The sequence below is a fragment of the Lepidochelys olivacea genome (assembly GCF_965140295.1).
Source record: "Lepidochelys olivacea isolate rLepOli2 genome assembly, chromosome: 2".
NCBI classification, from domain to species: domain Eukaryota; kingdom Metazoa; phylum Chordata; order Testudines; family Cheloniidae; genus Lepidochelys; species Lepidochelys olivacea.
In genome coordinates, this window is record NC_140412.1 from 7,578,743 (window position 1) to 7,600,375 (window position 21,633).

Here is a 21,633-nt window from a genome sequence, read left to right on the forward strand (position 1 = left end):
ATGTGGCTCCAGAGAAAGAGAACCCTTGACTTCGGCAATAACTCATACCAAATCAGATTCAAGGTCCATGTTGTCCAGCATCCTGTCTCCAATGGAGACTAGCACCAGATGTTTTATAGGAAGGTGCAAGAAACCCCACAGTGGGGATAATCTGCCCACCATGGAGGTCTCATCCTGATCCCTAATATTTAGAGAATGGCTTATGCCACAAAGCCTGAGGCTTAATATCATCTTCCAAGCCTTTTTGTTTGCATTAAGTATTATAACTGTGGATATTCTTGTTATCCAGATCAATAGCCAATCCCTCTTCAAATCTTGCTACGTTTTTGGCCTCAACAACATCATATGACAGTGAGAGCCACAAGCTAATTATATGTTGCTTGAAAGAGTATTTCTCTTTATTGGTTTTGGGTTTGCTGCCTTTCAGTTTCATTGGACATTCCCTTGTTTTTATATTTGAATTGGTTTTCTTCCTTTCCAATACATAATCCAGTGTGAGAGTGTGAAACTGCTAGGGCACACCAAATCAGTTTATTAAGAATCATGCCACTCTCTGCTCCTGCAAAGGGTAAATTGATCTAAAATCGCCATTGAAGAAATAACCAAATCAATTCTTGGTAAGAATTAACACAGTTCCAATTACCAGACTCTTGCCAGAATCCCAGTTTTTTTCATCTAGTGCAAAGAGTTAAATCAAAAACAAATGGTGCTTGGCTATAGATCCTATATCCCAACCCCTCTGTTGATCTCAGAATCCATTTTAACATTTGCAAACCAGAAGGCAGTTATTTGAAATAGCTTGCTGCTTGGAAGGATTCACCTTCACTGAATGACTTTGGCTACATTGTGGCCTTATACACCTTTACACTCAGGCAGCTTTAAACCACTCTTAACAGTATAAAGGGGCCTTAAAGTAAGCATAAATATAGTATACACCCACTTTAAGGTCTGTTTTTGCTGTCAGAGTGGTGTAAAGGGTCCTTAGTGTCAAAGACAAGCACCCCTGTGTCTTTTATTCCCTCTTGCTCTAAAGATTATACCATTTTCTCGGGATAAGCATCTTTCAGATAGCACTATAAAATATTTTCTTTCCTTTCCTCCTGCTTCCCTTATATTCATAAAACACCCAATGAACCAAGTAAGTTCCCTCGGAGTGTAATACGCTTTAACATCAGTGCACAATAATGAAGTTTACATATTATAATTATCATTTGCTATAAAAAGCTGAAGGTTTGCATTCATCTGTACGTTTGTAATGTGTTAAACAGCAAGCACTTAACATGTCTATAAATGTAATGAATGTGTTTGAGGCGATCTTCTATTTCTGATAGTGCCCTTCTTCCCCAAGGATCACAAAGCATTTTACAACTTGCTCTGTAAACTGGACATACAGATCATTTCTACCAGCACTGAAATTTCATCCCTCTTGGAGGTGAAACACAGCAACAGTTTCAGGGTAGGTCTCCCAGTGTCTCTAATGATGGTCAGATCAGGCTCTATTAGCACACAAGCCCACTAGAAAACAGTTTAGTAAAGGAAGAAAGGAATCCAGTTGAAACAGCAGGAGGATTGACATTGACGGAATGTAATTACCCATGCTGGAGTGAGCCCAAACAGTGGTATCTCCAACAACACAGTGCCCCAGTGACTGATACAGAAGACTACCTTTTGCTGTTTCTTTCTGAAGTGTTTGGATGTGCCTTAGAAATCTCCCATTCACGTACCCACAGGCCCCAACCCTATTTGGCATGTGAGATCACAGTGCTGCGTGGAACGTAAAGTACAGGCCATATTCAGACTATGCCACAAGCAAATAATTATCTCATGAAAAAACTTTGTAGCCAGCAGGTGTTCTGCTTTGGCTAATTTTTTTCAAGCTTAGGTCGGTACAGTGAGGGACCTAAAGCCATATTTAGGACTGGCCTGATTTTCAGCTATGCTGAGCACCTACATTATCCATTGGCTTTGGTGGGAGCTGCAGTTGATCAGAACCTCTGGAAATCATTTGTTTTGTCTCTCATTCTCCAGCTTTCTCCACAAAGGGGAGTGGGTCAGTTACGGTGCAAGCCCCCTGCACTCTTCCATAGAGCCAAGCATCAGGGGGTTTGGTTAGCCAGACCTGGCGCTTGCAGCTGTGGAACTATGGAGCAGCCAGCGACCTAGGCTGGTGAGGCATGCTGCCTGGAGAACAGCACAGCAGCTGAGGCCAGGACAGCCAGAGCACAGAAATGCTGAAGTTTTGTTGGAACACATAGGGGAGGGTTAGGAAACTTTATGCTGGACTAGATCATGGGATCATGGCCTGGAGAGGGGAATCTGGCTGCCTGGAGAGTACAGTAGGGAGGGAAAACCCCTCCTCAAAATAAGTTACTGGGAAAATAATCAACACATTTTACATCAATGAAGATTTTCAACTATGAGCAGCCAGCCATAGGTGTGTGGGATAATGTGAAGGTGCAGGGATGGGAATTAAGGGTATTATGTGACAACAGGATAAAGTAATGTTGCAGGAAGCTTAGAGGTTATTGCTCCAGCAATTAGTCCCATTCTACCGCAAAGCATATGGGACCCTGGGTGATGGTAATAATAATATCTCACAGGTTTTAATTTGTTAACATTTGTAAAGTATTTCGGGAAATTCATGTCTACATATTGCAATGATTGCTGCTTAATAGGTACCTTGATAAATCGTTAATGCAAATATATGTAAACCCAGCCACAACACTAGCAGTGTTGCCAGTTCTCATGATAGCCAGATATTTTCTTAAATCCCCAGCTTCTGGAGTCATAGGGTTACATGAGAATCTCAGCTTTCATTTTAAACAAAAAAGTAAGTTTCTAGCCCTTATCACTGCAGAGAAAAACTTGAAAACATGACCTAAGTGCTCTCTCTACATTTAAAAAAATGGAAGGCAAATTAAAAGAAATCATATTTTATTACTCTGAAAATTATCCTATCATTATTAAGCCAGTTGCATTCTATTGTGCCAACAAACACAGAAACCTTTATATTGGTCTTGGTATGTATGTTGATTTGAGAATTTTATTCTGTGCCCACTGTTTTATCACACAGATGAAAAGTTTGTTTTCTTGCAGTATGACAACTGCATTTCATTCAGTCCTTGGGTTCTTTACAGGATGGAGGGACTTCTCAAACCTGTACTGACTGGTAGATTCTCATATTGTTGTTGCTGACACTTATTCAACAAGGAGACTGTTGAGTTGGTAGCCCAAAGAAGTTCCTTTATCACTGTCATTTAGGAAACCTGGATTTGATTCATCAGCCTCTCATTTTCCACAAACCAACAAGGGATGTGAAGTCAGCCCAGGGCATTTAGAGAATGTAATATCTTGTGACATGCAGGAATGATTCCTCTTCTGCGGATGACTGGGTGACATTAATTAATGAACTCCAGAAACAGAAGAATGGCAACTGAGATTCAGTCTCTCTAAGGTACATAAGATGAAGAATAGAGGTAAATCAGCAAATCATTCAGAGTTCCAAGCCGCATGGAGAACATACTTCTTTGCCCATCTGGAAATAGGAGAATTGTTAAACATTTAGCCACATCCTGTTTCCTGGAGCAGATTGAATTCTGGATCCTGCGATAAGGAGAGGGCTTAGTTGCAGCTGTGAGTCAGTCACAGGGGATAATGTAGCACAGCTGCTCGGTTGTCCGAAAGATCAAGGACTAAGAAGTAAGAGGAAAAGGCCATCCAGTGCCAGCTGCATGGATTGGACTGTCTGAGTCAGGCGTGAGGAACACTTTGCCTGTAGGACACTTATGGGGTTGGGGGAGGGGGCAAACAATGGTGGCTCTATCTACCATGCAGATTTAATTCACATCCTTCTTAACTTTTCCTGGACACTCAGTTTGGAAACACTTTGGCTGATGCAACATAGATCAGAATAAAGCCATAAAGGCAAATTTAGTTGTATTGCTGTGAATTTGGAGTAACTTCAGTGGCGTTACACCAGAAACCTCCTGGTGTCACTGAGAGCAGAATCTGGACCACAATCTAGCCCTGGAGCTTCTTGTCCAGGGGAGCATCTCTCACTTCCTCATCAGTTCCATGCTTTGGCCTTGCTGATCGGAGAAGTAATGAAATGCCTGCAGTGTCTGCCTGGCTCGGAGGTACCGTACTGCATGGCACCCACGTGCATCGATAAACGTCACCATATGCTTGCACCAGCTGCCAGAAATTATATTACTCCCGCCACATCAACCCACAGTCTCATTCGTCAACACTGCCTACAGAGAGAGAGAGAGAATGAGTGCATCCATTTTTTACTTCACTCAGGCATCCCTTGCATTTTAGCATCAAAAGCTAATTAGAACTGAACAAATTGAGGAAAGGATGTTCTTATGCAGATCGTAAACTGGCTGAGCATGCACTTTGTTTGCGTAAGTAGTGAAAATATCAACTGCATCACTTCTAAAATCCAAGAGCCAATGTTTTGCCCTTACATATACCCACACAGCTCTCATTGCAGTCAATGGGAAACAAGCATGCATCCTTAAGACAGCATTTTGTCTGAAGATTGGAAATACAGTGGTCTGTCTACTTAATGTAACTCTTCATCGCCATAGTATTTGTGCACTTTATGTGCATTAAGTAAAGAGTCCTCACAACAGCCCTGTGAGGTGGGAAAGGACCATCCCAGTTATACACCTGGAGAAAATCTGGAGCAGAGTCATAAACTGATGCTCAGTTCCTCTGACTACCAGTCTACTGCTTTAAGTGGAAATAGGGTGTAAATTTTAATGGTCAGAGTAATTAACCATTGGAATAGTTTACCCAGGTTATGGTGGACTCTCCATCACTGACAATATTAATGTGTCATTTAGAAAGGAAATCTTAAAACCAAACAATAAATTGCTCAGTGTGAATTACTGGATTACTCAGGGTATTGGTAGGGTAATATAGAGCTTTCTCTCCTTGGTCATTGCTTTAATTCTAGTCCAAATTGCTGGTAGTCCAAGAGTTCTTACCATCTGATGGCAGCCTGGCGGTAGGGTGACCAGACATACCAATAAAATTGGGACTGTGTCAATATTTAACTTTGTCCCGCATCCCGACCTATGTACAATCAGGACGTCGTTTGTCCCGATATTGTAAAGTTGCCAGGCGTCCAGTTGGTGCAGGGCTGGTAGGCTCCCTACCCAGTTCTGCGCAGCTCCCTGGAAGTGGTGACGTCTGGGGGTGTGGGCTCCGGGGGTGCTTACATCAGGCAGCTCCCCGGAAGTGTCGACATCTCCCTCTGGGTCCTAGGCACAGGGATGGCCAGGGGGGCTCTGCGTGCTGCCCCGCCATGAACGCCTGCTCTGCAGCTCCCATTGGCCAGGAACTGCAGCCAATGGCAGTTGCAGGGGCAGTGCCTGCGGGTGAGGCAGCTCACACAGCTGCCTGGCCGTGTCTCCGCCTGGAACCCAGAGGGAGACATCAAGACTTCCGGGGAGCCACCTGAGGTAAGTGCCCCGGAGCCCATATCCTCTCCTGCACCCAAACCCCCTCCCACAGTCATAAAATCATAGAATATCAGGGTTGGAAGGGACCTCAGGAGGTCATCTAGTCCAACCCCCTGCTCAAAGCACCCTGAACTCTCCCCCGCCCAACTCCCTCCCCCAGCCCTGAGATACTCCCCCCCCTCTTGCAGCCAGGGGTGGGAGCCAGGGCCATGTGCCCCTGACCTGCAGCTTCCTCGAGCGGTGTGCCTCCTTCCCCCATGGCTCCAGTGGGGCTGTTAGTCTGTGGCTCTCCCCCCCCACCTCCCATGTTTCCCAATATTTTCTTCTTGCCATCTGGTCACCCTACCTGGTGGTCTATGTGAAACGAGATGGTGGGTCTCAATCCAGTTCCGATGGAACAGGTGTCCATATCTTAAAACCCATCACCACAGTTGTTATTAAGGCCACATCTATGCTACAACTTTTTCAAAGAATAGCTGTATTGGTCAAAGTTGTGAAGGGGTGTGATCACTGACGTACATAAGCGGTGCTAGCAAAAGTGTAGACAAAGTTATACTAGCCATCATGTGCCAGCAATGCCCCTCTGCCGTGTACATTGGCCAAACCGGACAGTCTCTACACAAAAGAAGAAATGGACCCAGATCTGACATCAGGAATCATAACATTCAAAAACCGGTAGGAGAGCACTTCAACCTCTCTGGCCACTCAGTAAAAGATTTAAGGGTGGCAATTTTGCAACAGAAAAGCTTCAAAAACAGACTCCAACGAGAAACTGCTGAGCTTGAATTAATATGCAAACTAGATACCATTAACTTGGGTTTGAACAGAGACTGGGAGTGGCTGGGTCATTACACACATTGAATCTATTTCCCCATGTTAAGTATCCTCACACCTTCTTGTCAACTGTCTAAATGGGCCATCTTGATTATCACGACAAAAGTTTTTTTTTTCTCCTGCTGATAATAGCTCATCTTAATTACTTAGCCTCTCGCAGTTTGTATGGCAACTTCCACCTTCTCTGTATGTGTGTGTGTATAATATATATATATCTTCTTACTATATGTTCCATTCTATGCATCCAATGAAGTGGGCTGTAGCTCGCGAAAGCTTATGCTCTAATAAATTTGTTAGTCTCTAAGGTGCCACAAGTCCTCCTGTCTTTTCTACTAGCAAAGCAATTTCCCCAGTGTAGCTTTTTACACCCAGGAGTGTGTGTGTCAGATAAGCAGTACCAACAAAAGCAGTTTTGCAGGAATAAGTGCATATCTGCACTAGGAGCTCTTTGGCAGTCTAGCAGTCTCTCTACTGACTGGTCAGGCTATGGAGACGGGAAGACTCCTCCATCCGCCACTCCTTGGCGGGAAGCAGGGGAGTGGGAAGTTAATGCTGCTATTGCCTGCCATGCTTGTTCAGTGAATGGAAGACGCGTCAACAGGGCTGCAGACCCAGTGCTTTTCACAACAGTGAAATGAATCATAGAATAGAATCACAGAATATCCGGGTTGGAAGGGACCTGAGGAGGTCATCTAGTCCAACCCCCTGCCCAAAGCAGGACCAATCCCCAACTAAGTACATCTTGCTTTGTTTTCTCTTAAAAATTAGTCTGCACTGGATCCCTGGAGACATTTATTTTCAAGCTAAAATGATGTTATTGACAATGGGGAGTTGAAAAAATAGAGAAAAAAATTAAACCAGTACTTACCAGATTCCTTTGATGAGAGAGGATGGTTACCGCTTAGAACGTACACCGAGAACCTAGTGGGGCAGTGGTACATGCACGAGTTAAACACTGAAGAGAAGCAGCAGGGCTACACAGGATTGGATGGGACCTGGGACATCACCTCCAGTCCCTCACTGTCACAGGCAGTTTAAGCTGCGGGGGCGGGTATGTTTGTTTTTTAGACGTTTGTGTTTGGTTTGGGATTCTAGCTAAGCAACTGGGGGAAATCTGCTTTAAATTCTGAGATCCTGTAGCTATTCATATACAGTTTATTTTGTAGCCAGCTGAGAAGTATTGTTTACAGCTCCCAGCACCCACTGCCCTGGAAGAGACCTGAACCCTGCTCCTGCTCCCATTGACTTCAGTAGTTCAGGACCAAGCCCCTAGAGTAGGTCATCTAGTCTCATCCCCATTGCGTGGAGCTGGCTTGATTTTATTGTCCCTCAGCAGGCCTGATTGATGGCTGTCAGTAGATTTGAGCACTTCTAGTGAAGATGATTTTTTATGCTCCTTTGGCAGTTTGATCCATTGCCTGGCGTGCTTTTATGGCAGTGTTTTCTAAGCATTTTTGCTAAGAGTTAAACTACAGTTCCTCTGCTGCAGTTTTAGCCCCACACTTCTTGCTCTGACCCCACTGTCTCCTTTTTCACATCCCTTTGAGTTCATAGGTGATTGACCTGTTATTTCTCCAGAGCTTTTCTGAGCCTTTCCATATGTCAGCACATCTTATTTTCCAGACCTTTTAGAAATTTGATTTGCTCCCCTCTGAAATCCATTCTGGTTTATCCAGAAATCACACCCCCAAGAGAAGCCTGGATGTAAGCTAGGAAAGCAAAGGGGAGAAATCCAGGTGATGTGTAACAGTTTTACATAAATATATGAATTGCAGCACCAAAGAACTCCAGTGGACCATGTAGTCTGGTAGCCAGTTCTCATAAATGACCAGCATCGGATGCTGAAGGGATAGTAATGCAATACTGGGTCTGAGTCTTATCTCACTTGAACTGGCATACGTTAGGAGTAGCAGCACTGAATTTAGTGGGGTAAAACCAGTGTGAGCAGAATTATATTGATTAGATATAACACTATGAACTCCTATAATGCACCTAATTCTAAAATACTCCATGACCAAATTTTGTCCTGAGGTGTATGTGTGTGTGCAACTCCATTTACAGTCAGTGAGAATTGTGTGCACACATCCATGACCTGAATTTTTCTCTGTGGAGGAGATATCTTTCTGACCTCAGCTGGTGATCTTCTTATACCCAGAAGCAGATGGAGTGACAGAGCACTTATAACTTGCCTTTGGAGCATAACTGCAGATGCTGTTCTGTGGAGACTTGCTATATTTTTGTTTTGTTTTATTTTTTTCCCCAATAGCATTAAGCCATCAGAGCACATCAATGGTTCATGTATTTATTTTTTTCCAGACCCAGGTCTGTGAGGTCTCCTGGAATCCCATCTTACATAGTAGTTCTGGCCACGCAGAAAATTGCTTTTCAGGGTGAAAAGCTGCTTTTTTCGCTTGGTTTTCCACTCAGCTCTACTTTAGATTGGGGACTGAACATGATGAATCGATGCCAACATTTTTCTCTTAGTAATACTCAGTGAGAATGAAATCCCCTATACCCACTTCCACACTGAGGTCTGATCCCCATATCCATGCCTAACACAGCCTTCATTTTTGCATACTAAAGTTTTCCTGATGTTTATATACATGGAATTTACACCTAATGGAATGAGAGGGAAAGTGAACGTGCTCTTGCATTTTTGAAGTCCCGTTCTAAATCAGGAAGAAAACTGCTCACAGTAGTCCGCAGTCTTCCATGCAGTCCGTGGAAGAGGCCAGACCACTAATGCCAGCTCCCTCCTAGATGGAGGCTCAGAAATGCCAGTTCTAATTTGGAGATGGGCCCAGTGACAGTGTGCAGGGGCATTATCTGTTCCTGGTGAACAAGGAGTTAGATCTGCTTCTTGATGAACAAGGAGTTATGTTCAGCTCCTCCCTCTCCTTGCACACGTGCTTAGGGGAAGGGCTGTACATTGGCTGATGGGGTGACAGAAGGGGAGAGTGGCTTCGGGAAAGTTGGGCTCCACAGCCAGGATCAAAGGATTGGGGGGAATCCAAAGTTTTCCATTTCCTTTTTTGCTTAATGCTTTCTTGTTCTAAGCATTATTCCTTATGGAGAAGACCCCTCCTGATTGCCTCTCTGTTTTCGTCTGCTGTGTCATGCTACCAGTTCACAGATCTGAAACAAACTACGAAATCCAAACAAAACCTCAACTTTAAAGAAATTCAGACTCAGCTTATAATTATGGGCTGAACCAATCCCCCACTTCCCCCACCCTCCATGAGATCTCTTGGGACACTTCGCTGAGACATACAGGCACCCTCTGCCTTTCCTTTATGATGGTCATATGCCAGTTGTTTTCCCTTGGCCAGCAGCATGTGGCAGCCCACCTTATGGGTGACATAGATTCATGTCCACTAACTTGAATTGCCAAGTCAGGTTTATTTTAGCCTTGTAAAGCACAGGAAAGAGAAAGTTGAGGGACATCCTGTAACACCAAAGCACAGGTCCCAGGCGGTTTAGTGAACTCATTACCTCACTTACATTCAGTGATATAATCTCTGGGCCCAGGGAACTTGTTAGTTCTCTGAGCTGATGGCTTGCTTTCCAGCAGGAGACAGAGGACTTGTCTTCACTGCAGTATTGACTCAAGTTATGCCTTGACTGGTTTCCCTCCAAACACAAACACTTAACTTCAATGCGGTGATGCTTTTACCTGGAGTTGGTAAGCCCATCAGGGAGTACGGGCTACATCTTAAGTTAGCACAAGTCTCCAACTGCTCACACAGTCACCCTGTGCCACCAGTCCATTTGCTCTGTGCCATATGAGTGTTATGTCTCAGGGCAGCTGCCTTCATTCGGATCAGGCCAACCTCAGAAGAGTTAACTCTGCAGTGAAGACCTAGCCTAAGGACCCTCCTGTGGATGGTGCTGTGCACAGTCAACTACCAATGGGATTGAAGATGCTCCATCTTTGGGGAGATCCCACCCAAAAGATGAGTGGGAGAAAGGAGGGGGATGGTATGCATTGAAGGAAAGAGAGCAGGTTGTCCAAAGAGGAGCTTGCAGATTGGTTGAACCCCCCCAAAAAACCCTGTTGCTCATAAAGGAGTAATGCCAGAAAGCTGATATGCATTTGTGTCCCAGTTTTGCATCTTTGAACTCTTCAGGTGTAAGTGAAAGGGACCATTATCAGGGAGGTAAAGAGTAATGCAAATGAGAACTCCAGGAGGGAGAAATGGATTGTAAGTGAACAGCTTTAAACATAACCTAATTGAAACATTGTTTTCTTTCATTTTATTAATCATCATCTTAATAGGATTAAAACAATTATTTTCTATACTTGAGCATTGTTTTCCTTCTCAGAAGAATTCCATATTTATATCTTAGTTTGCTCATTTTCTCTTTTGGGGGGCATTAATTAAAGAAACAATGTATCTATAGCTAACTGAGTTCTTCTTCCCACGGATAATACACCAGACAATGAAAAGCCAGGAAGAATTTCTGCCACTTCCTTATTAGAAGGAGAATTATTTGCTGTTATCAATCCCCATCCTGTGGCCAAGCGAAGCTGATTTGCCTAGTTGTCTTTCCCAGGGTTGGGTCTGGAGACATGACTTTCATTCATTGCATTCATCTTACCCAGTATAAATCTGGAGTCACTATTGAAATCAATAGTTACTCTGAATTTACCCTGGGGAAGATGAAAGCAGAATTTGGCCCCCGTTTTAATTTTCAGGCACATCAGATTAAATGATCAGAAATTGGATTGCATTAAAGTTTACAGTGGCCCTTAACAAGTCAGCGCTCCTTTGCAAGCAGGGCTCTTGAAAATGGCATTTAGTTGATCAGGTTTTTATGGATTCTCACTTCAATGGCATTATAAGCCATCCCTGCAGTGCTTCTGAGAAATGTAAATGGAATTGTTTTCCCTCACCCCAGTAAAGGGAGAGCATTTGTATATGTAAAGAGTCCCTTAAAATCCCTGTGTATTTCCCCTCCAATAGCTCAGCTATTTCTGCTGTCCCAAATGGGAAACTCTGCCACATATGTGACCTTCTCTTACGTGTTAAAATTAATGCAAAGTATAAAAAATAACCCTGGGCAAAGATTTAAATCAATCTGTTCTGTGTTGAATAAATACAGGGAAGTCAGATACCTGTAGGCAGTGGGGAAAATCTCTGAGCCATTGCTAACTGTTTAAGGGGGCGGGGAGATGGCCATTCCAAGTAAAGTGTTGCTGCATTTGAGGTCATATTTCAGCTTTATAACTTTCCAGCCTGCCAGTTTTTTTTTTTCAGGCACCCATTATAACTGAGTCCGTGTAAAGTAATCTCAAGCGACTCGCTATCCATTTCTCTGTAAAGTTCCTTCCTCATTCTTCCCATCTTGACATTTCAATAGCCACTGTTTTTCAAGACCTGCCTGGCCTTTGGATATGCTGTGGAAAGCTGTAGGAGAAATGTTTTCAATTCCGTCTATCTAAGGTATTTATATGACTGCCATCATCCAACTATCTGAATATCTCAATACCCTCAATGTATCCTCACAGCCGGAGGTGAGCAAGTACCATTGTCCCCATTTTACAGAGGAGACACAAGGAGAGTAAGTGGCTTGCACAAGGTCACTCTGGAAGCCTATAGCAGAGCTGGTAATTGAGCCCAGTCCTCAAAGGTAAGCACTGGGCCTATGGGGCAATCTTTCTTCTCCCACATAGGGTAGAATTCACCTCAGTACAGAGAGTCCGGGCATGCCATGCACTAGAGCAAGTCTTGCTCCTAATGACTTTGCCCTGGAGTTCTCAATCTGGGGGTCACGAATAGGTGAAGGGGCATTAGGACCACTCTCCCTTTCTTTATGGCTAGATGGGACTATGAGCAGATGGTCCCTGCCCTTTTGTCTCTTTCAGAATAGAGTCACAATATGGTAAAGGTTGAGAACCATTGAGTTAAATTCACATTGTCTCTTTGGTAGCTTTATTGGCAGTCTTGGGGGGAATTTCAAAGACTCTAGTGGCCGTAGAAGGCCTCATGGGGCCCCAGTTTTCCATGGATCTCACACCTATTGGATACATCGGACCTGTCCCTGTTCTTGAGTGTGAGTGTGGCACCGGCAGAGATCAAACTGACCGGGCTGTGAAGGGGAAGGAAATGGATAGGGCATCACGTGCTATTATACGTGTCTCTACAAACCAGAGGGCTCTGTGTTGCTCTGGGTCATTGGAACTTCAAAAACATATTAAGTATAGATGTGAATTTTGCCTACTTATTGCATCTGGGTATCTTATGCCACACTTAGGATCAGGACTCAGATTATCTGTGCAGACAGAAAGCTATGACGCAAATTGGCTATGTATACACTGCAGCTGAATTGCTCTTCCAGTGATTACATATCTTCAGTGTGATTTTCAGAAGCCCCTAAGGGAGTTAGATGCCAATACGCATTGGCCTTTATTAATGGCCAGTGTGAGATGAGCACCTTCCTCCTTTATCAGCTTCTACTAAGTGCATTAAACAATAGGAGAGGACCATTTATTTCAGTTTGTCCCAGTTTTTATTTAGTTCAGACAGTCCGATTTCCTTTCCCAGACCTGAAGAAGAGCACTGTGTAGCTTGAAAGCTTCTACTTTCCACAGAGGCTGGTCCAATTAAAGATATTACTTCACCTCCCTTGTCTTTCTCATTGCTTAGGTGTCCATTTAAAATTCCTTCCAAGCACAGTGTTCTTAGGGAGTGATGGCCACATGTGCCTCTTATTGCATCGTGTCCTGAGTGGGAAAAGCAAACACGCTCGTCTGCTCTGAGGTGCTGTCATTCAGAACAGATACCAATCATCGAGTTACCATTATCTGCCTTCACTTTACAGCATTTTTAGCCAGGCCTATGAGCAGAAGATGAAATATCTGCTATCAAACGAGACTAGTGCTTTTGCTGGAATAGAAATGTTGCCAAAAAAATCACACCCAGAACCGATATTACTCTGCTAATAAAAGTTTCTCCTGTAGACCTGGCTTTAGTCTCTTTGCCCAGATCCTCAAGGGTATTTAGGCTCCTAAATTCCATTGATATCCTGTACCTCAGGATAATAGCACTTCCCTTCCTTACAGGCATGTTGTGAGATTAAGAAACTAAAACAAAAATTGAGACGCTTAGATACCATAGTAGTGGGGGCCACATAAGTACCATAGATAGATTACCATGTTTGTTCCCCTCCCGATATGTTTGTGAGATGCTGGGACAGCGTGCTGGGAACTAATAGCTGAGCCAGCACTCTGATCACTTCAACACACATTAATGCCCCTCCCCGAGCCTAATAGTGGATTAAAATGGGCTGGGGAGGATTAAAGAATGAATTAGCCCATTAAAACAGAGGGTAGAATTTGGCACAAGAAGGAAGGACTGGGGAAGAGAGGCCAGTTAGCGGAGCCTGCACCAAGAAAAGGCTCAGAGGGCTGAGGTGAAACTGCTGCTGTAAATGATGTGGTGTATCGATCTGTAAGATGGCGGGAGGAGCAATGTCAATAAACCACATGGTGAGGCTTAACAGCAAAAGATCTCCAAACAATCTGTGTAGACAGAGCAGAAGACACGAGCCGGACCTCACGCTGTCACAGATGCCTTTAGCAAATGTATGGTACCTAGAACAGAGGTACTTGTGCAAAAGACTCTTCTTTGTATGCGTTTGAAATCATGATGTCAAAGGGGTCTTGGTTCTCAACCTGAAACTATACGTCTCTGCCACAGCGATATTTACTTCTGTTTATGTAACTGGTTTGTAGAGGAAAATATATGTATCTGTTACAGCCATACATGGACATTTCAACAGATGTCAAGTCATAAAATCACTTACCTCTGTTTCTTAGAGGCAGTTTATGATCACTGGGGATTGTGCCTTTGGACAGGGCATTGCCATATTGATTAAATGCCTTGGACTGTTTCAGGAAAAAAAGAGGTATTGAATCAATAGATTTCAGAGTAGTTGCACTTCAGTCACTGTCCTTGTCAGGCTGGAACAGAAATAGCTCATGGGTGGGGTGGCTGCACACAGCATTTGAGGGAGTCAATTTTAGAAGAAAGCTAACTGTAATGCATTCCAAACCCAGTGAGAGAGAAAATAATGGATTTAGCAGCCATTCCAGTGTTGTTGGAGATACCAAATCAATATGGTTAAGGAAGATCAGGAAGAATGTGTGTGAACCAGAGAGTTACTTATGGTACAGGTTGCAGCTTTGTTGGCATTGAGATCCAGATCCTGTGAAATCTGAGTGCCTCCTCAATAACAAAGAACTTATACAATGCTTTTCATCCACAGATGTCAATGTGCTTTACAAAGGATAACATCCCTAACTTTTGCCCAAGGTCATGAACCAGTCCATGGCAGAGGTCTGAATTCTGTCCATGATACACCATTGCCCTCCTTTGAATAATAGATTCTAGTTATTATAAAGTGTACAAATCTGTGATTTATACTCTCAGAATACAGTTTTGAAGAGGAAGATACTTGTTCACCATTTGTTTGCTAACCCTTTGTTCAAGTTCTCTAGCCTGAAGATCTGAATTCTAAAGCTAGTTGGGTTTATGAGGAATGAATTTAGTGAGCTGGATCTGCAGACTCTGGGCATTTGCCCATCTTACTCAATGTTGTAATTGTCTCCAAAAAGTGATTGAGATTTTCTAGCATGATTTTCTGTTTATAAAGCTGTACTGTGCATTTCCTATGGTTCTGTCCAGTAGCAGAGGTGAGGGGCTCCAGGACTGGAGTAGCAGAGTCGTGTATTGAAAATCTGGAGTAGCAGAGGCATGCTGGGTGCAGATTTGATCAGATTATGTCTAGTTCTAGCGGTTGGGTTTGAAGAGAAAGGAGGTAAATTAGAAATTTAACAATTGTGAAACGGGGCAATGGGTTTGGGGGCACTTGTGTGCCAGATACAGCTCTTGGGCCCTTTAAAACTGGGATCTCTAGTTTCTAGGCACTTGGCTGCTTGGGGTGGAGTATAACAAGAAGGGGACAGTGGGTGAAAGGGGAAGAGCATTCCTCCTCCCCTCTTTGCTGGCTGAAGCAGGGGATGATTGCCCAGTGTATGTCAGACGACTGGCTTGTTGGGGTTTTTTTGGTGATCATTTGTCAAATAAGCCCTGAGGAGAGGGCCTCCAAAAGTACTGAGGCTTGGAGCTTTATTCTCTTCCTCAGATACCATCCAATTTACAGACTGCTGGATCTGGGAGCTTAATCCAACTACATGAAGAGTGTTGCTGCTTAGTTCGGGTTTTCACAGAATGTCACACGTCCCCAGTGGTGAGTGACAAGTCACTTAGCCAATGATCTACAAGATAAAAACATTGCACCATGAGAACCATTTCACAGGCTGAATGCACTCTGAGAAGGGGGACACTAGTTATCTAATAACTTCTGGAACCTGATTTCACCTATGTCCTACTTAGATTGTAAGCTCTTTGAGGCAGGGACTGTCTCTTTGTTCTCTGTTTCTATAGTGGCTAGCACAGTGTGGTCCTGGTCCATGATGAGGGTTACTTAGCAGTATGGTCATACTAATTATTATGATTATTATTTATTATATTTTATTTTATTTATTAATGTGTATGTACAGCATGTAGCAGAATGGGAACCTGATCTCGGTTGGGCATGCAGTTTTCTGTACATAGAAAAAAACATGAGAAGAAGTAGATCATATATATATAATCCTACTACTAAGAAAAATAATTAGCAAGTGTTGTCCCTCAATTTTGATACAGTCGAATTCAACCAAAAGGGAAAAATAAGGTTGTTGTACTTATAAAGAATTCAATATTTTATTGATCAAATGGCAAAATACTACTTTTGCATGATGTTGGTGCTGGGTCTTCCTTGTCTTCCCTCAGTAACAATGGAATTTCTGAGTAAGTCTCTTCAACAATAGCATGATATGCTTTATGTGAATTAGTTGCAGTACATACCATGCATTAACATCAGTAAAGTGGCATACTGGGGAAATTTCAAAAGTCTGGAAGAGTGCTAATGTTGTATCAAATTCAAGAAAGGCCACTAAGATAACCTGGGTAATGTTAGGCCAGTTAACCTGGTATCAGTCCTGGACAAAACAGTGGCATAGCTATTACAGGATGCAACTGATAAAGAATTAAAGAATAGGAATATAATTAATGCCAGTTAATGTGGTTTTATGAAAACTAGGTCTTGTCAAACAAGCCTCATTTAATTAACATTACATAAGAATGGCCATAGGGGTCAGACAAATGGTCCATCTAGCCCAGTATGCTGTCTTCCAACAGTGGCCAGTACCAGATGCTTCACAGGAAACTAGTTAACGGAACAGGGCAATTATCAAATGATCCGTCCCCCTGTTGTCCAATCCTAGCTTCTGGCTGTCAGAGATTTAGCGACACCCAGAGCATGGGGTTGTATCCTGACCTATCCTCCAGTAATTTATCTAATTCTTTTTTTAACCCAGTTATGCTTTTGACCTTCACAACATCCCCTGGCAATGAGTTCCACAGGTTGCCTGTGCGCTGTGTGAAGAAATACTTCCTTTTGTTTGTTTTAAACCTGCTGCGTACTAATTTCATTGGGTGACCCCTAGTTCTTGTGTTATGAGGAGGGGTAAATAACACTTCCCTATTCACTTTCTCCACACCCATCATGATTTTATCCCTTGATCATATCCCGCATTCATTTTTTTCCATGCTGAACAGTCCCAGTCTTTTTAATCTATCCTCATTTGGAAGCTGTTTCCAATTCTAATATCTTTTTTCAGATGCGGTGACTAGAACTGCACATAATATTCAAGCTGTGAGTGTAGCATGGATTTCTATAGTGGCATTATGATATTTTCTGTCTTATTACTTTTTCCTTTCCTAATAGTTATTTCATGAGATTACAGGTTTGGTTGATAAAGATAAATGTAATATCCGTAGACTTTTGTGAGGTATTTGACTGAGTACCCCTCAAGGTTCTGATTAAAAATCAACACTATACAAAATCAATACCGCACACATTAAATGGATTAAGAACTGGCTAAATGACAGATCTCAAAAAGTTGTTGTTAATGGGGAGTCATCATCAAATGGGGGTGATTCTAGTGGGGTACCACAGGGGTTAGTAGTAGGCCTTGATGCTATTCTACAAGTTTTCTCCCAATCAACATTTTTATGAGTGATCTTGAAATAAATATAAAATCAATGCAGATAACATTTTCAGTTGACATAAAGATTGGTATATAATGATGAGGACAGGACAGATGTACGGAGTGATCTAGATTGCTTGGTAACCTGGTAAGCCAATTCAAACAAAATTATTTTTAATACAGTGAAATGCAGAGTTATACATCTAGAATACAGGCTCCGTCTACAGAATGGGGGACTGTATCCTGGAAAGCAGTGACTCTGAAAGAGATTTAGGGGTCATAGCGGGCAAACAATTGAGTAAGAGTTCCCAGTGCCACACTGTGGCACAAAGAGCTCCCATGACCCATGGGTGTATAAATGGGAGTAGCAAGAAGAATTAGGGAACTGATTTTTATCTCTGTATAGAGCATTGGTGAGGTTGTTATTGGAATATTGTGTCCAGTTCCACTGCCACATTTTTCAAAAGGATGTTGAAAAATTGAAGAGGATACAGAGAAGAAACACACACAAAAAAATGATTTGAGAGCTGGAGAAAATGCCTTACAATGAGAGACTTTGAGAGCTCCATTTGTTTAGTTTATCAAAAAGAAGTTTGAGAGGTGACTTGATTACATGGGGAGAAAATACTGGATGCTTGAAGGGGTCTTTCATTTAACAAAGAAAGATGTAACAAGAGCTAATGGAAGCTGTAGCTAGACAAATTCACTTTAGAAATAAGGCACACATTTTTAGCAGTGTGGGTGATTTACCCATTGGAAGGAAGCACCAAGGGAAGCAGTAGATTCTCTATGTTTTCATATCTTCAAATCAAGACTGGACACCTTTTTGGAAGATACACCAATGTCAACCCTCAGTTATTGGGTTCAATACAGGGGTAAGTGGGTGAAATTTATTGGACTGTGATATTCAGGAAGTCAGAATGATGATCTAATGATCCCTTCTGGCCTTAAACTTTATGAATCTATGAAATAATTAAGTCGTTTCTTCTCACAGTTACCCTAGTCTTACATGTCTGCTGTGACTATATTCCTGATTTGTATCAGAACGTTAGAGGAGAGGCAGATCCTGAGTGAGAACTCACTGTAAATCATTTCTCTCCATGGTAGAATGGATTGTTATGGATATTCAGGGCTCAGCACAGCTAGACAATGTAGAGGCTGCCAAAGCAACCCCACCTCTATGTGTCTACCTTATGAACAATAAAATCAATTGGCCCTGGCTCTGAAAGCATTAAGGCTAATCTTGCAAAAGTGCCTTCCTCAGCAGGAACTGTTGTTTTGAAAAGTTAACAAGGGATCTATTGGAAAGACTGCATGCCCTAGCAAGGAAGGTTGACACGTTTAATGAGGGTTAAACATGAATTAGCTCTATGCCCTAAAACCACAATAAATATATTCTGTCCCAGCTAAGAAGTTCAACCTTCTGTAGCCTACTTGGCTCAGACTGAGTACAAAGCTCTGGCTGCCTATGAAATTCGGTTGTTGTGGATTCTGTGCTGGTTGGCAGTACAGTTCTCCATGACAATCAGTAGTTGTCTCTAGATAAAGACAAAAGGAACTCTCCAGGGAGCAAGAAGAGGGGTTAGTACAGTGGCCTGGGAGTCCAGACATATGAAGTCCGCCAGGGCCTTATCTGACCTTAGGCAAGCCACTTAATCCTCTCGGTTTGCCCCTCTCTAAATGGGTACAGTTATACTTCCCTAGCTCCCAGGGGTTGTGGGAGGCCTGCCTACCACCTCTAAATCGCTTGGAGGTTGTTGAGTTGGAGTTCTGTGGAAAGGCAAAGTAGCAGTAATGTTTTCAGAGCAATCCGCAGGAGGTGGCCTTGGAAATGTGCTGTTTAAACGGTAGGTTTCCAGAGCTGGGTTTACAAAGTGAGTCACTCAGACTGTGGTACAGTGTGTTGCTCAAGGGTGGAAGCCCAGTGAATGCTTTAGTGTGACTCCCATGCAGAGCAAGGACTCTGGCAGGTCAAGCAATTTCGTTTTCATCCATCGCTTCAGTTGGGGCCATCCTGAGTTTGACCCCATCCCTTTTCTACAAGTTCCAGCTCTGGCTTCATTTGTGCATCAATCTGCCGTAGAATTACTCAGTTGCCTAAGTTTTGTTTACCATGGCTCCCTCTCCCCTTCACTCTATCAGTGGGTGCCAGCCTTCTCAGCCTGTTTGTTCCTTCCCTCATCCTCCTCTTGTGCCTTCCCCTTTGCTTGGGACATAATCCCAATGTGTTACAACCCCTCACCCTTACCTCATTCTGTTCCCTCCTAAACCATCATCAGCCCACTAAAAACCAAACCAACCAACCAATACTCCTAAGGCACGTCAGGAGTGAGGGGCATTGGCACAGGTGGGAGAACACAGGTAATTGTAGATGCTGCCTACCCACCCAGTACACGTAGTTCAAGCCACTGCTATTATGTCCTTTCTCCCTCATTACTGGGATTACAGTAGCACCTTAGAGGCCCCAGCCAACACTGGGGGCCCCATTGTGCTAGGTACAGTACACATGGTATGAGATAGTCTCTGCCCCAAAGAGCTTGCAATCTAAATAGGCAAGCCAGATGACGTGGGGGAGAAAAGGAGTATCATCATCCCCACTTTACAGATGGGGGAGTAAGGCACAGAGACATTAAGTGACTTGCCTAGGGTCACACAAGGAGTCTGTGGTAGAGATGGGAATTAAATCCAGATTTCCTGAGTCCCACTCCAGTATCTTCACCACAAGATTAGTATCACTGTCATGAGCACTAACCAAACTCGCACATTCTTAGGTTGGAAACAATGGATACAGATACACTTGCGGATAACTTTAATTCATATATTATGTTATCATTATAACAGCTGGGGGCACAGAGACATCTGAATTTGAACTCACTCCCTTTCCCTTCCCCTCTGCCTACCTGTCTGATTTTCACCCAGATTTATGCAATTCTGGTCTGTCTCTACCTTAAAATGTTGCTATGAAAATGGAAAATAAATACATTTCTTTTTGAATCTGGTAACAAAGGTTCCAAACAGCATCTCTTATTTCCTTTAAAGACACTGCAGGCTTGAGTATTGTGACTGCCCTCCCCATAAACCTTCTCCTTGAAAATACATTCTCTCACATTATTGTGCCCCAACTGGTAGCCACTTAAAGCAGCTCAGTGTTAGCATCAAAGATGCATCATTTGCTGTAGTACAATGCAATGGTCTACCGGAGCTGTTTTGCACACTCAGTAGCTCAGGCTTTGTGAAAGCTTTTAATCCTTCCTCTTTTCTCCATCCCTGAGGTTTACAAGCCCTTTGAAGAGTGTTGCCCACTCCATTTCTCATCACAGTTCTACTTCAACTAGCAGGAACAAATGCAAACATCCAAAAAGAGAATCTGAATCGAAACTGCTCTGATCTGCCTGTTATTATTCTCTTGAGGGAGTGATTATTTGGAAAGCACTGAAGTCATTTCACTTGTGCTGCCCAAGTGTATGGAAATAACCAGGTTGGATCCAAATGGATTCCATTGCAGGTGTTGATCAACCATGGAGGGAGTGAAGGAACGTGCTGTATCCTCAATGAATCAAACTGCATGCATTGTAATACAGCTAAATGTAAGCTTCTCATGCGGCTAAATGTAAATGTACACATGTGGAAACAAAGAATGTAGGCCATGCTTACAGGAGATCTATCCTGGGAAGCAGTGACTCTGAAAAAGATATTGAATCTATTTCCCCATTGTTAAGTATCCTCACACTTTCTTGTCAACTGTCTAAATGGGCCATCTTGATTATCACGACAAAAGTTTTTTTTTTTCTCCTGCTGATAATAGTTCATCTTAATTACTTAGCCTCTTACAGTTTGTATGGCAACGTCCACCCTCTCTGTATGTGTGTGTGTATATATATATCTTCTTACTATATGTTCCATTCTATGCATCCAATGAAGTGGGCTGCAGCCCACAAAAGCTTATGCTCTAATAAATTTGTTAGTCTCTAAGGTGCCACAAGTCCTCCTGTTCTTCTTGTGGATTCAGACTAACAGGGATGCTTCTCTAAAACCTGAAAAAGATATAGGGATCATAGGGTAATCAGCTGAACATGAGCTCCCAGCATGATGCTGTGTCCAGAAGAGCTAATGCGATCCTGGGATGTATCAACAAGGGAATCTCCAGTAGGAGAAAAAAGGCTGTTTTACATCCGTATTCGGCACTTGTGTGGCCGCTGCTGGAGTACTGCGTCCTGTGCTGATCCCACAATT

At 43.0% G+C, this 21,633-nt stretch overlaps 1 protein-coding gene across 3 annotated transcripts in view; it reads left to right on the top strand.

Annotated features, from left to right (window-relative positions):
- LOC311516100 (t-SNARE domain-containing protein 1-like) overlaps positions 1–21,633 on the top strand; it is a 698,551-nt gene that overhangs the window by 507,108 nt on the left and 169,810 nt on the right. Inside the window, exon 14 of one of the 3 annotated variants that reach the window (XM_084619793.1) lies at positions 15,453–15,557. The exons of the other annotated variants lie outside the window; for them this stretch is intronic. Within the exon in view, the coding sequence (XP_084475919.1) occupies positions 15,453–15,557 (105 nt within the window). The remainder of the gene's footprint in view (positions 1–15,452; positions 15,558–21,633) is intronic. 3 annotated transcript variants of the gene reach the window in all.